This window comes from Coptis chinensis, chromosome 2, assembly GCF_015680905.1.
Source record: "Coptis chinensis isolate HL-2020 chromosome 2, ASM1568090v1, whole genome shotgun sequence".
Lineage (NCBI taxonomy): Eukaryota > Viridiplantae > Streptophyta > Magnoliopsida > Ranunculales > Ranunculaceae > Coptis > Coptis chinensis.
The window spans coordinates 15669578-15685000 of record NC_141457.1 but is presented as its reverse complement, the minus strand read 5'-3'; the positions used below and the strand labels follow the sequence as shown (position 1 = coordinate 15685000).

The 15423-nt window shown below is 38.3% G+C and overlaps 2 protein-coding genes across 2 annotated transcripts in view; one reads left to right on the top strand and one right to left on the bottom strand.

Moving 5' to 3' along the window:
- Positions 1-410, bottom strand: part of LOC147515094 (exopolygalacturonase-like) — a 2337-nt gene extending 1927 nt beyond the window's left edge. Inside the window, exon 1 of the mRNA XM_086594442.1 lies at positions 1-410. This exon is cut by the window's left edge and continues 76 nt beyond it. Coding sequence (XP_086450568.1) covers positions 1-143 — 143 coding nt within the window. The 5' untranslated portion in view covers positions 144-410.
- A 10233-nt stretch (positions 411-10643) lies between these two features.
- On the top strand, positions 10644-14958 carry LOC147515093 (uncharacterized). Its single transcript, XM_086586123.1, has 2 exons — positions 10644-10822; positions 11729-14958. Exon 2 carries the CDS (start codon positions 11869-11871, stop codon positions 14308-14310), a length of 2442 nt encoding a protein of 813 aa, XP_086442249.1. The 5' UTR covers positions 10644-10822; positions 11729-11868; the 3' UTR covers positions 14311-14958.
- The last annotated feature ends 465 nt before the right edge of the window (positions 14959-15423 follow it).

Sequence of the window (15423 nt, the reverse complement as noted above, 5' to 3'; positions counted from 1 at the left end):
GTAGGAGTTGGAGTTGCGGTTGGTGAATCAGCTTCTGGGGCAGGAGATGGTTTAGACCTTGCATTTGCTAAAGCAAATTTTAGGGAGAAAATAAGCAAACTTGATAAGCATATCACATATACGTAATTCTTACTCAAGGCCATCTTTTCTTCGAGTTGAGTTTAGAGGAAAAGTATGAAGTGGTACAATCATATAGTCATGACAATATATATTGATCTTCCTTACTTAATTTAGAGCACTTCGTTTCAAGTACTTTGCTAAAACTTTGGAGGGAGCTATTTAAGTTTTAACTATTTTTACCATGACCAACTATTTGTGTGTGCTTTTGTTGGTAGGCAGGCTAGTATTTGGTTGATACAGATAAATATATGTTTTCTTACCTATCTTAACTAATTTTCCCTGGTTGTTTTTAGTACTTCATGCCCATATTGAGTATATACCAAAACCAAAATCATTATCAGGAAAAAGAAACGTCAATATTTTCAGGTTTGCTTGAAATATTGCTGATTTTCAAGTTTGCTTGAAATATTGCTGAAGTAATATATAATAAAATTAGAATATTATTGAGTTCATACGTAGAAGAACTCTTAAAAAAAATGTTCTAGCTGGAAGTTGTAGCTAAAATTTAAAATAACTAGTTGGATTAGTTCTTTCCAATGATCAACCTATATCCCGAGAAAATACACTTGTTGACGGAGAGGGCTCATTGCTGTTCGAGCTATCATTTTTCTAATGAGATAGAAATATTATGGAAACTAGTGTGGAGCTGTTGTGGTCTCTAATTCTCTTGCATGTTTTAATTTTGTTAGGGAAAAGGAGAGAGCAATGTGTTGATCCTATGCTAGGAGGTTCAAAATTAAGCAATTGTTTATGAAACCGGCCTGCTTACTTACATTGTCACAACTCAATCGTTTGTGCTTTGGTTTTATCCTGTCTAGCCGCTTATGATGGGATGCAGGCGAAGAAGGAAGGCTTTGTTAGGCTACAGATCAGAAAAGCTATATTAGAAGCCTACCAGGTGGTACAATGAACAATACCATGTAGGAGTTAGCAACTTTGCAGGCATTTGGTCTTGAAAACAAGCTGATCGATCAGGAGGGCACCTGGATGTAAATGTAACATTTTTTTTCCATTTTTGCTTAATACAATTACCCTTTAGCAAAATAATAAAAATAAAAATAGGAGCTTAGTAATTTAGTATCAATCTCTCGGAAGTTGAAAGTTTCAAAATTTTGTGGACAAATTTAGACAAGGATGCCTATAATCCTCGTAAAGCTTGTTTTCAAGCCGAAGAACATCATTGATGTGTTTCAAGCAGACGCTTTAGTATTATCTTGTGTACATGGGAAATTAAAGAAAGGCTATGACGCATGAAGGAACTGAAATACACGGGAATCGAATTGAAAGAAAGTACCTTGTATGTTTTTTCTGAAGGAAAGAAAAGTGCCTTGTATTGATTATTGAGCAAATCAAAAGCAAACCCAAATGCAAGGGGTGTAACACTTTTCTCAGCGGATTCCGATAGAAAAATATGATTCCCGTAATGGGAATGCATACAACAAATGGCAGAATGAATACGACGGTTTTTAAAGTTCAAATGAAATCGCTAGTCTTGCCTAGCTAGCTAGCTACCTGAAGCTTTAAAAGTTTAAATGTTCTAGTGTAATGGTTTTTAAATCTGGAATGGGCCAATATCTAGATACCTGTCGACTAACTATCGATCACTTCCAAGTCAATCATCCAATTAATTAAGGCCGGCCTTAACTAATGGATGATATTAAGCACTAAATCAAGCCCGAAGTGTACTGATGAAATATAGACTCATCAGATCAATATTCAGTAAAAAACATGTTTGTATGATAATGTTGTTAGGGACCATACAATAGCTTAATATTCACTTGTACAGTTGTACTAGTAACTTTTTAATAGTTATATGTTAGATACATCATACGTTTCCCTAATTTAATCAATATATACTCTATTTTACGTTGCATACTAATTTGCATCTGAGCAGTGTATTCATGCACAATTCTTGTGGAGAAAACGGTAAGATCAGGGGCGAGATGCCCCCCACGGCCCACCTGCTTGTTCTGTTCGTTGTTCATGTCCAAAAATGAAACTGAACCATATATATCTACATAAGGATTGGGTGAATCATGTTGTATGCGAATAAAGAAAACAATAAAGTGACAAGGACAGAATTAATAGGTAATAACCAAGGCACGGATTAGGCTGTCCTTAAGGAAAGATTTTGCCCCTTTCAATGGTGTAAAAAGGCATCAGTGGCGTCTTCCTCACATAATTCAATGGTTAACAGCAGTCTGACTTTGCAGTAGAACATACTACCCTCTAGAATAGCAATACAACTCTCTCTGGCAGCTGACAGGAAGAAGAGAAAATGAATAGGATGAGGTCAAGTTCTCTCTTTCTCTGGAATGAGTTCTGGTTTTGTGTGTTTGTTGCTGTCTCTGGGATACCTCTCTATGGACGCACAACAGTGTTTATATAGAGGTTAGGTCGGTCGGTTTCCAGATATGAGAAGGACTGCTCAAAGTCGGTTTCACAAACAGATAAGGAAGCAGAAACCAACTCGTAATAGGACACCCACCGAAACTTGCTACTGAAGCAAAACAAGTTTAGGCAATTGGTAAGCCACTACTCACTAGATAGTAAGCCCAAGCCCAAGCCCAAACCCAAACCTGACCCGACACGACTCGACTCGGCGCGGTGCGGTGTGGGCAGGCGCGCGCGCGTGTGGCTTTGGGTGAATCCTCCCTCCTAACACAAAAGCATTTGTACCCTAAGGGAACGCCCTTATGGTAGAGGAATTCCTCATATACCTCACTTGCTAGTGGTGGTTAACCAATGTGGGACTATCCACAATGCACTAAAGTGGAGAGAATACACTTTGTTCATCTCCTCTACTTTCCACACACACACTAGTATTTCGAAATACTCATAGAGATTCCAACAATCTCCAACTATTTCAAAATACTAATAGTCCCCCACTATTTTGAAATAGGATATTACAAAATAAATAGGTTAACGAAATGCCAGAGAGAATCGAAAAAACAATGCATAAGATACTGGTGCTTTACGGGCTTGAACCAGTCATAGGATAACATGTCTTATAATACGTGAAAGTGGTGGACTAAAAAATCTTTGAACCAACATTCCCTTGTAGTAAAATAGATCACATGCACCCATATTGCTCTTTCATTATATGCCTGTTCTGCAGTGTTGTGCTTTTTGGCCCCTGCGCTGCCTGTGTTCCATGAATGCTCTAGAGTACTTGCCTAAATACTCATAAGAACCGACCCAGTTCTACATTCACGTAGGTGGATATCCATCAAGTGTACATTGCAGTTAAAATACACTATCTCATAAAAAATAATGGACTATGGATTCCAATAAGAGTAAAATAACTCATCCTTTTTCATTGTCATTCAAGTTATACAAAGTATACAAAAAAAAAATGCTATCTAGTCATAGGGTGGGACGTCTCAAAGAAAGACAATAGCATACCAGAGCGACGAGGTGACTTTTTTTCCCTTTAAACCTATTTCATGGGATCTCCAATCACATAGGTGGGGTTGCCGTCAGTGTCGCCCTCTATCTAAGGCAAAAGTCCCATCCCCTTCGACGTTTCAACCACTTGTCTCCTGTTAAGCAGTTTTGTCAGAGTATCGGCCAAATTTAACTCTGACCTCACATAATCTAGAGCCACAACTCAGATTCAAAGCGGTTGCTTTATAGATTTTAGTAGTCTCGCGGGACGAATATGCCCGCTTTTCCCATTACACAATTTGCTTTTTTTGCGTTGCTATCGCGGACTGACAAATCCAATGCATAGGTAATACTGTTGGAGGCGATTTTGTACCAATAGGAAGATCTGCCAAGAGGTTTCTAAGCCACTTAGCCTCAGCACTTGCTTTATCTAAAGCAATAAGCTCGAACTCCATGGTTGAACGAGCTATCAAGGTCTGCTTAGAAGATTTCCAAGCGACTGCACCTCCACCAAGAGTGAAAATATAACTACTAGTGGACTAGATATCATGAGAATCAGATATCCAGTTTGCATCACAATAACCCTCTATCACAGGTGGAGTTTGTCTAAAACGTATGTCGTAATTCATTGTTCCTCTCAAGTACTTGGCTAGTCTCTCTAACGCACTTCAATGTTCCTTGCTAGGACAATGAGTGTATCTGCTTAACCTGCTAACTGCATAAGCAATGTCAGGTCTAGTGCAATTCATCAAGTACATGAGACTACCAATAATTTGGGCATATCTAGACTGAAGGACACTATGTTGCTCATTTTTCTGAAGTTCACCAGTTGCCTCATAAGGTGTCGACACAGACTTACTATTATAAAAGTTAAACTTCTTCAAAAACTTCTCAATATAATGCTTTTGTGAAAACGTTAGCCATTACTGTTTCTGATAATTTTGATTCCAAGAATCACATCAGCTTCTCCCAAATCCTTCATTTCAAATTGGGAGGATAAGAACATCTTGGTGTTTCTCACAACATCAAGGCTAGGACTCATGATTAACATGTCATCCACATATAGACAAATAATCACATATGTATTCATATCAAAAGATTTAAAGTAAATACATTTATCAGCATCATTTATTTGATATCCATTAGACATCATGACACTGTCAAACTTTTTATGCCATTGTTTTGGCACTTGTTTCAACCCATATAAAGACTTAACCAATTTGCATACTTTTTGCTCATTCCCTGGTACTATAGTACCCTCAGGCTGCATCATATATATTTCTTCATCAAGATCACCATTTAAAAATGCAATTTTTACACCCATTTGATGAATAAATAAATTATGAATAGCAGCGAGAGCCATTAGAACTCTTATAGAAGAAATACTAGTTACAAGAGCATAAGTATCAAAATAGTCAATGCCTTTTTTCCGGGAGAATCCCTTGACTACTAGTCTAGCCTTGTATTTCTCAATGGAACCATCTAGCTTCAGTTTATTTTTGAAGATCCACTTGTAACGTATAGGTTTCGCCCCAGGAGGTAGATCAACTATCTCCCATGTGTGATTAGATATAATCGAATCTAGTTATGAGTTTATAGCATCTTTCCAGAAAGGTGCATCTCGAGAATTGATTGCCTCATTATACGTCACAGGATCATCTTCAAGAAGAAACATGTAAAAGTCATCACCAAAATTGGTGGATTTTCTGTCTCTTTTACTCTTCCGAATTTCTTGTTCAGAAATTTCAGGATATGTTGATTGTTGTTTACTAGGAGCAACCAACCTCTCAATGCCAATTTTCAAAGGAAACAAATTCTCAAAAAAATCAGCATTTTTACTCTCTATAATAGTGTTAGCATCGACAAGGTTATTATCAGATTTTACTACTAAAAATCTATATGTAGCACTATTATGAGCATAACTAATGAAAATACAATCAACAGTTCTAGGTCCCAATTTTCTCTTTTTAGGTTCGTTTACAAGAACCATTGCAAGACACCCCCACATTTTGAAGTATTTCAGGTTAGGTACATGACCTTTCCATAATTCATATGATGTCTTATTCCCTGTTTTCTTATTGGGTATCCTATTCTGTATATGGCAAGCAGATAGGATTGCTTCCCCCCACAAAGTTCAGGGAAGCTCCAGAACTTACAAGCATAACATTCATCATCTCTTTTAGTGTTCTATTTTTCCGTTCGGCTACACCATTAGACTCAGGAGAGTATGGTGGAGTAGTCTCATGAATAATGTCATTCTTGTCACAAAAGTCCTGGAAGGGGTTAGACTCATATTCTCCACCCCTATCAGACCGAAGTCTTTTAATCTTACAGTTAAGCTGGTTTTCAACTTCAGCTTTGTAATTGAGAAACATCTCACCTGCCTCATGCTTGTTTCTAAGTAAATATACCATGGTGTACCTAGAGAAGTCATCTATGAATGTAATATAATAAAACTTCCCCCCTCTAGACATGGTACTTCTGAATTCACCCAAATCTGTATGAATAAGAGTTAGCAATCCAATTTTATCTCTAGAAACAGTTCTGCAAAGTTTCTTTGTGGCTTTAGTCTCAGCACATATCTCACATTTATCATTAGAAAAATTAGAAATATCAGGCAATAAACCACATGCTTTCATTCTTTTCATATACTAAACATTTACATGTCCTAGTCTACCATGTCATATATTAAAAGAGTCAAGCAAGTAAGCAGAAGCAGATTCATTCTTATTAATAATAATGTTGTCAAGTACATTCAACATAAAAAGACCACTGTTATTACAATAACCTTTCCCAACAAAACCCTCACTCTTCGTCGTAAGCTTAATTTGTCACTCTCAAAAGTCACCTTGGCCTTGACTTTTCCCAATGGGACACGAGAAATCGATTACGCGAATCTCGGGGAACATGAAGTACATTACTAAGTGAAAGGGTTTTCCCTGAAGTTAACTTCAGAAGAATCTTGCCTATTCCCTTAACAGGAACAAACCTTGAGTCACCCATATAGATATTTTCATCTTTCACTAGTATGTAGTCTGAGAAGGCTTCAACATCACCACAGACGTGGCAGGTGGCACCAGAATCTAGTACCCAGTTCTTCTTCCCAGTGGCCATGAACACTTGTGACACCACAGCAGCAATAATATCATCTCCCTCAACTATATTAGCATTGGGAGGATCATTAGTGTCTTTTTTGTGCCTGCACTGAAAAGCCCTATGTCCAGGTTTACCACAAACATAACAATTTCCATTGCCAGTGCCACTCCTTTTAAAAGAAGTGCCTTTGACCTTGAAATTCTTATTTTTGTTGTACTTCTGCTTTTTAGAGGTTTTGTTAGATTTGCTGGGATTACCTTCAATGATATTGGCTTTAGAATGGAATTCCTTAGACAACACATCATCCCGAGTCTTGTTCTTTTCCTCTATGTGAATGTGAATGATCACATCCTCAAGAGTCATCTGTTTGCGCTTATGCTTCATACTATTTTTATAGTGTTTCCAAGACTCGGGGAGTTTCTCAATCAAACATCCAGCAACAAAGATTTCGGGTAAATCAATACCCTCAGTTTTCAAATCATTAATCAGCACATGAAAATCATAGATTTGAGACATAACATCTCTATCCTCTCTCATCTGGAACTTTAGAAAAGTCCCAATAGCATATTTCTGAGTACTAGCATCCTCTATTATGTATTTTTTGTTCAAACTCTCCCATATATCATGTGCATTCTTATTTGAACAATAAATATAAAAAATTTCATTGGACAAGGTACTCAAAATAGCATGACGACATACCTTATTCCCATTGAGCCAAGCAGCTTGATTTCTTTCAAAATCATTAGAATCCTCCACGGGTGCTGTATCTGTGAGATACTTTGCATAGTTGAGTACATCTAAGGCTGTGAACACCCTTGCTCTCTATGGCTTGAAGTGTGAACCATTGAAGGATTCAATCTTTGACACATTGGGTAAGTTGCGAGCATTCAATAGAGGTGCAACATCTCTCATAGTCAAAGTAACTTCCATGACTCCAGAATTGGTTTCTTTGATTGGCGTGGTGTCAACAGGTGTAGACATCTTGTTCTTTCCTTAAGTTTGTTGTATAAAGAAAACAATAAAGAGACAAGGACAGAATTAACAGGTAATAACCAAGGCGCGGATTAGGCTGTCCTTAAGGAAAGATTTCGCTCAATGGTTAACCTCTAGAACAGCAATATAACTCTCTCTGGCGGCTGATAGGAAGAAGAGAAGAAGAATAGGATGAGGTCGAGTTCTTGTCTTTGGGATACCTCTCTATCGAGGCGGCTGATAGGAAGAAGAGAAGAAGAATAGGATGAGGTCGAGTTCTTGTCTTTGGGATACCTCTCTATCGATGCACGTGTTTATATAGAGGTTAGGTCGGTCGGTTTCCAGATATGAGAAAATAAGTTTAGGCAATTGGTAAGCCTACCCACTAAGCCCAAGCCCGATCCGGCTTGGCTCAGTGCGCGTGGCTTTGGGTGAGTCCTCCCTCCTAACACAAAAACATTTGTACCCTAAGGGCACGCCCTTATGGTAGAGGAATTCCTCATATACCTCACTTGCTAGTGGTGGTTAACCAATGTGGGACTATCCACAATGCACTAAAATGGAGAGAACACACTTTGTTCATCTCCTCCACTTTGCACACACACACTAGTATTTCGAAATACTCATAGAGATTCCAACAAATCATTCCACACTTAAGCTGGATCCACTGGTAATGAAATGTCTCGATCAGAATTTACGCTGGATCATATCCACCGGTAAAATTCCTAGCCCTGATCCCTGTGTGTGACAATGCCCAAGGTCCAAGGAATATGAACTATGAAGCCACTGCACGTTTTGTTATGGCTGCATTTGTTCTGAACACAACACTGTCTTTGTGCTTTTGCAGCTTGCCGCAGACTAGCTTAGGTGCTCAGAAAAAGATGAGTTTGAAAGCACTTCAAGGACAAGGCGGAGATGCTCCTTTGGATAATGGCTTCAAACTTAACCAGCGAAAGCTCAGCTAACTTATTGTTTTAACAATCATCTTTGCCCTAGCAATTCAATAGTAGCTACGCTTGTTTAAAACATGGAAAACAAAAAGTAACGTTAAGTTGCAGATAGAATTTCAACATTATAATCACATTTCCTCATTCCGCTGTATATTTAATAATGTCTAAGATATTAGAATGAGCTAATTTTTGCAAGGACGATTTTCACGGTGAATAGATTACCATCTCAATAACAATATAACATATTCAAGGTGGCAAAATAAGGCGGTGAAATAAGATTGCCACTTAATTGGCATGATTTGTGCTTTTTATGTATGTGGATTCTAGGCTTCGATCTAGTTCTTGCTAGCTAGGTGCTAAATACAAACTTAAAGCCAGTTATTCCATTCCAATCAGCCTAAGCTTCTACCAACTTTTTAGAGCTAGGATGCTATATGCATGTCAAATCGATGCTGGCTGAAATAGGTTTCTAAACAACAGGCTCCAGGCTCCAGTTGCCTAAACTGTTGGCTGTATTGTTCGTTTTAGCAACAAGATAGGCAATGACTTTCTAATAACCCAATCCGAAAAGGCCCGGATGCTATAGATCCACACTTTTGTACTAGGTGCCTACTTCTCTCGGCAACGTGAGACTATTGATGTCCGTCGACAGTCCACCCACCCCAACATGAATAACTTAAGTACGGACATATATAAGGCAAACAACTAAATGCTCCCTGCTCGATCGGCTGCTCCCAAAATGCGGAGTCTGCGGAGAAAGATCCTTGACTTCTAAATACGATAAATCATTGGATTCCTAACTTCAACTATATATGAGTCAGCATAATTCAGTATGTGCACGAAAGATTTTGTTTCTCGTGCACTACATACATATATTCACGAGACAATGTCAAGAGTATCAGCACTCCGGCCTACTTGTGCTTACATGCTTATGTACTCCTACACAGTCCCAAAACAAAAAGATAAATTAGGTAGTACGTACGGACATACTCCATATGCCAACGAACTTGTACTTCACAAGGACTGCAGAAATCCTCCATTTATTTGGGATTGCATGACACAGATGTAGCAGACAAACTCTAGCAGACAATAAGAAATACACTAATTAACAGGTTACCTGTCTTCTAAGTTCTAACTGATACTTGCTGTACTTATGGAAATGCTTATGCTCCATCTGAATTGAAGGGCCCCTCATCTATAGCACATTAGCACCAACACAAAGAAAGCTGCAGGGACTCGGGGAGCACTAGCTAGTTAGTGAATGCTAGTTAGAGAGTGTTAAGTATACATACATACATTGTAGAAAGAAAAAAACAAAAAAAAAACAAAGGATTTATACAGCATAGATTGTTGGGATTAATAAAAAGAAGGGGAAAATCATAGCTCCATATATTATTGGTATTATTCATAGTTAATTTAATAATATATTTATAATTACTTTCACAAATTAATCTGTAAAAAAGATAATGATGTGGAAGATTCTAGTAAGTTGGTGGGTCCCAAGATTAAATTATAAATTTCATAAAAACATTTTATCACACATAAGATACTCTTTATGGGTGGTCCATGTAAGTTTCACTTAACCTCAGACTCTGGTTAGTCATAACCACATATCTGTAAGGTTACACGCTCTTACCACGGTTAGTCTCTCAACATAAACCTCACTAATTCGCCAAGGAGTCAAGGGACTACTAATTAACATCAAACCTATTAACAGTGTCTACTCCCTACATGAATTAGGGACAAGAAATTGACTAATGTATTTCTGTTTCTGAGGATAAATTATGATTTTTTTTTTATATGGTTAACACAAACTCTACACTTTACAACAAACTTTCAATAGTGGGCCCCATTTCATGTATTAATGTATAGGTAGACTTTAGGTAAGTACTTAAAAAAATAGCAAAAAAATGTATAAAAAAATACTAAATTTTATGTTTTTTTTTTAAAAAAATTATCATTAATAGCAACTTGCAAAAAAATCAAACCTATGACAAGAGTTAAAAACTAACCATAGTTAGATTTAAAGAATTAAACTAAAGTATGGTTAAAGTGTTAACCCTAAAGGGAAAAAAAAAAAAAGTACTTAATAATAAAAACCAATATTTCATTTTATATTTTTTCACCTCTGAGATTTAGAATTCTGATTTTTTTAGGTTTTGGGGAAAACAAAATTTCAACAAGGGGTTTTTTCATTTTTTTCCCAAAGGTCCTGTTTGGGAATTTTTCAAAAAAAAGAAAGAAAACAAATTTTTGCTGGTGCCTGTGCTCTCATGATGACTCATTGATTCAAATAGGTATACTTCTTCTTTCTTAAAACTCTTTAATTTGAGTTGTTTTGTAGTGTATGTAAACTTGAAATTAGGAATTTCGAAATGAAATTTAACTTATTGAATTGTTAAAAAAAACGTGCTTTTTGTAGATCTGATGTTGATTCTATGCTTTGATTCGTATTTAGGCAAGTGGGTATTTGAAATTTTCTGTTGAATTTGAAGTTTTAAGTTTATGGTTAGTTTAGAATCACGTTAGAAGCTTTAATTTAGTACGTTGAAAACAATTGAATCAGTGTAGTTGGAATTTTAAGTTGCTGGTGTTGATTTGTTGATGAAAAAGACTGATTTTTTTGCGTTCTGAATATTGTTGGAAGTTTTGTTGTCATTTGAGCTGTGATGATGAGTGATGATCACTATTATTTGAAGTAGGGGTATTACATTGTGGTTGTTTGGATTCTGTTTGCTTAAAGCTGTAATAAACGACTTCGTTTTACGCCTTCATGCATGTGTTGTTGTTGGCTGCCTTAGAAAGTCATTGATATTATTCTTAATAGGTTTGAAAGTTGCTAATGAAGTGGTAATTAAGTGTTTACAAGTGTTGTTGTCAGTTCAATTCAGCTGTGTGCGTGGGTTGGGGGACGCTAGTCCTTAAATTCGAACTGTCCAAATGAATGCCACATTTTCCCTTCATTAGCATCCAGTAGCTGCATTGATGTTTTCTTTAGAAGAGATGGTATATCTCTAATTGTTAGTAATTATTTTGGAGATGCTATGATTAGCATGTTGGAGTTCTTTAAATTTCCTAATATGCTATGCTTCATGTGTTAAGCTATATTTTGTTTGTTATACTTAGATAAATTCTGTTTGTATCCAATTACATTGTGTTCATTTCCCGGAGTAATTTTTCATCTTCTTTTTTAAATAATTCAGGCACTGGAAGAGGGAATGTATGTACTCAGAAGTATGGAAGAATCTTGATTGATGCAACCAAATAGAGCTTGTTGAGTGTTGTTGTGGTTATACTTCTGCAAAAGAAATTAGGAGACAGACAGAGAAAGAGGTAGGGGCGAATGGAGTGTAATAGAGATGAGGCTACCAGGGCAAAGGAAATTGCTGAGAAAAAGTTTGCTTCTAAGGACATTGCAGGTGCGAAAAAGTTAGCTTTGAAAGCCCAAAATTTGTATCCTGGACTTGAGGGTCTTCCCCACATGCTGGCGACATTTGATGTGTATCTCTCGGCTGAGAACAAAATAATTGGGGAACTGGATTGGTATGGGATCCTTGGTGTAAATCCTGTGGCTGATGACGACTCAATAAGGAAGCAGTACAAGAAGTTGGCTCTCATGCTTCACCCCGATAAAAATAAGTCAGTAGGGGGCGATGGAGCTTTTAAGATGATTTCAGAGGCGATGGGTGTGCTCTCTGATAAGAATAAGAGGAATGAGTACGACCAGAGGAGGTTTTCAAGACTACGGAAAGTGCCATTCACAGGTGGGGCTCCATCAGTTCCATCTGGCACAAATGGTTTCCATAATTTCAGCAACAATGCATCCTCCAAGTCTGGGGCTCAGAAAACTGCTAGTCGTGGGGGTCCTTCAACTGCTGCTCCTTCTCGACAGCGCAGTACATTTTGGACTGCTTGCAATCGATGCAAGATGCAGTATGAATATGTCCGTGTCTATCTCAATTGTAACCTTCTATGCCCCAATTGCCATGAACCCTTTTTGGCTTTTGAAACCGCAGCACCACCATCAAATGGTTCTAGTTCATCTGCACCTTGGCCTTCCTCTCAGCAGCGGCAGAAATCAAATCAGCATACTTCAAATAAGAACATACCATCTGCAGGGTTCACTGGCCATGATTCATTTAATCAGACAAACCAATGGGGTCCATTCTCGAAGACAACTGGTACTGGAAACGCTACTGCTTCTCCGTCTACTGCTGCTCAAGCAGCCAGTGTGGTTCAGCAGGCTTATGAGAAAGTAAAGAGAGAGCGGGAGGTGGCCCAAGCGGCAGCAAGAAGACAAGTTGTTCGGAGGAAGACAAGTGGGTCTAAGAGGGCAGCTAGTAATTTGTCTCCTGGATTCTTTAATGCAGGTTCTAGATCTGATCTGAAAGGAGAGAGGCCTAATAAAAGAAGAAGCATACAGGAGGAAGCGAGATGTCATTTTGGGGGAAATGCACAAGATAGAATGGCCACAGGAAATGAAACTGGCATTCCTAATTCGGCAGGCTTCAAGCAAGGTAGTCTTGACAGGGACAAGGCTAGTGTTCCTTCAGTTCCTAATAAGCCTAATAGTACAAGGGAGTTATCACAATTTGAACTTCGACATATGTTGGCTGAGAAGGCTAAGAGGGAAATTCGGAAAAAGTTGATGGAGTGGAGTTTGAGTACTACAGGCAAAGCTACACAGAAGGAAAAGAGGAAAGAGAAGGACGCTCAGAAGGATAGCCAAACACAGACAGTTGCAAGGAATACCGACTCAACTGAACAGCAGAAGTTGGCTGAGTCTGTTGACTTGAATGAAGGGGTCCATTTAAAGAAGGAATTACTTAACACTTCAGGTGTTGATTTGGATACTGAAGCTCGTGATCCCATGTCAATAAGTGTACCTGATCCAGACTTTCATGATTTTGACCGGGATCGATCTGAAAAATCATTTGGAGATAACCAAGTGTGGGCTGCATATGATGATGATGATGGGATGCCCCGTTATTATGCTTTGATCCATAGCGTAATCTCTCGCAATCCTTTTAAGATGCGAATTAGTTGGCTCAATTCCAAAACAAATAGCGAATTGGGTCCACTAAATTGGATTGGGTCTGGATTTGCGAAAACATGTGGGGATTTCAGAGTGGGCAGGTATGAAATCAATAATTCACTCAACTCTTTCTCACATAGGGTTAATTGGACAAAAGGAGCACGTGGGGCTGTTCGCTTATTCCCTGGTAAGGGCGATGTGTGGGCCCTGTACCGAAACTGGTCCCCTGATTGGAACGAACTTACTCCAGATGAAGTGATACACAAGTATGACATGGTGGAGGTGATTGATGAGTATAACGAGGAGCAAGGCATGTTAGTCACTCCTCTAGTTAAGGTTGCTGGTTTTAAGACTGTGTTCCACCGGCACTTGGACCCTAGGGAAGTTAAGAGGATCCCAAGAGAAGAGATGTTTAGATTTTCGCATCAGGTTCCCTCTTACTTGCTTACGGGTTCAGAAGCCCAAGATGCTCCAAAAGGTTGTCGGGAGCTTGACCCTGCGGCTACTCCTTTGGAACTTCTACAGGTTATTACGGAAGTCAAGGAAGAAGAGATTGTCGAGCCTGCTGTAGAAAAGGAGATAACGGAAGCTGAGGTACTGATTGTGGATGATGATGGAGTTAAGGCAATTCTAGAAACCAAGGGAAGAAAGATGGTTGAGAATGCTGAAGAACAGATAACGACAGAAACAAAGGAGACGGTGGGTGCTGAGAAACAGATAACCAGAGAAATTCCAGAGGAAGGCTGTTGAGAATGCTGACAAACCAGTGGCTAAGACACATGGTGAAAGAGATTTAAGAGAATGCTGCGTTACAGGTAAAAACTGGAGATTGGAAAGATATGGTGTTGAAAGATGCCAAATGCCAAAGATGATCTGACACCTTCCTACGCATTCTATCATGAGGTAGACAGTCTGACATATTGCTAAAGCAACTAACGTAAAAAGTGTGACGAATGCTTGCAGTGTTAACTCTGTTCAAGTGATTTAACCATTAGCACTTAGGCTGCTTTAGATTTGTCCGAAACATTATTGGAGTAAATGTTGTCCATACAGGCAAATAGTTCACTTGTCTTTAAGAGAAAACTGTAGCGAGATACTACCGTTGGAGGCACTGAAGTCATTGCTTGTAATTGAATTGTTTTTTGTGTAGCAGCTTGGTTGAGGATCTTCCCCTTTTCCTAATGGTGGTCTGGGGACTGCTTAACCTTGCCTGTATGTTGTTCCTGATATAGCCGGTTCTGGGTTTCCTGGGCGTCTGGTTCGAAATGACTCTTAGAGAACGATGTGTGTAACTTTTGATCTGTTCCAATATAGTTCATTGTTAGAAATGTCATCAATAAAGAAAACTGTAGAATGATAAGTTAAATTTCCTTTATATTCTCAAGGGATCTTGATTCATAGTCTCAATTTAAATTGCTCTCTCAAATATATGTTAGAAAATTCAGCAACTGAGTAGTGAAAAATAGACAAACAAAGTCTTGCAGGATCGACAGAGCAACTGCACCGTTGAAGAATGAAGCTCCCCTTTATTTAGGTGAATCATCTACAAGTTACTGTTATACATGAAAAGAAAGGTGCTTATGCCTATTGAACTCCATTGAGCATTTTATGTTTCAAGTGAGTACATCGGTTACATTTGCATGTTCTTAAGGTATGTACATAGTTCAAGGAATGCATGGTTGTCTAGAGCTGCAGAGTTTGTAGGATATAGTTCCAGGTCCGCTGGTTTCATTCACAAACAAGATAGTGCCCCTCGATCTACAGACCTCCGTATGAGTTTCATTCAACGGTATACATAGTCTGATAGTCAATCCCAACTGTTCTAAAAGTCTAAAACACGACAGGCTTTGTTTTAAATTTTTA

Bases quoted from the DNA above. Each gene is read 5' to 3' on its own strand.
- LOC147515093 (XM_086586123.1), top strand. From the start codon at position 11,869: ATGGAGTGTAATAGAGATGAGGCTACCAGGGCAAAGGAAATTGCTGAG.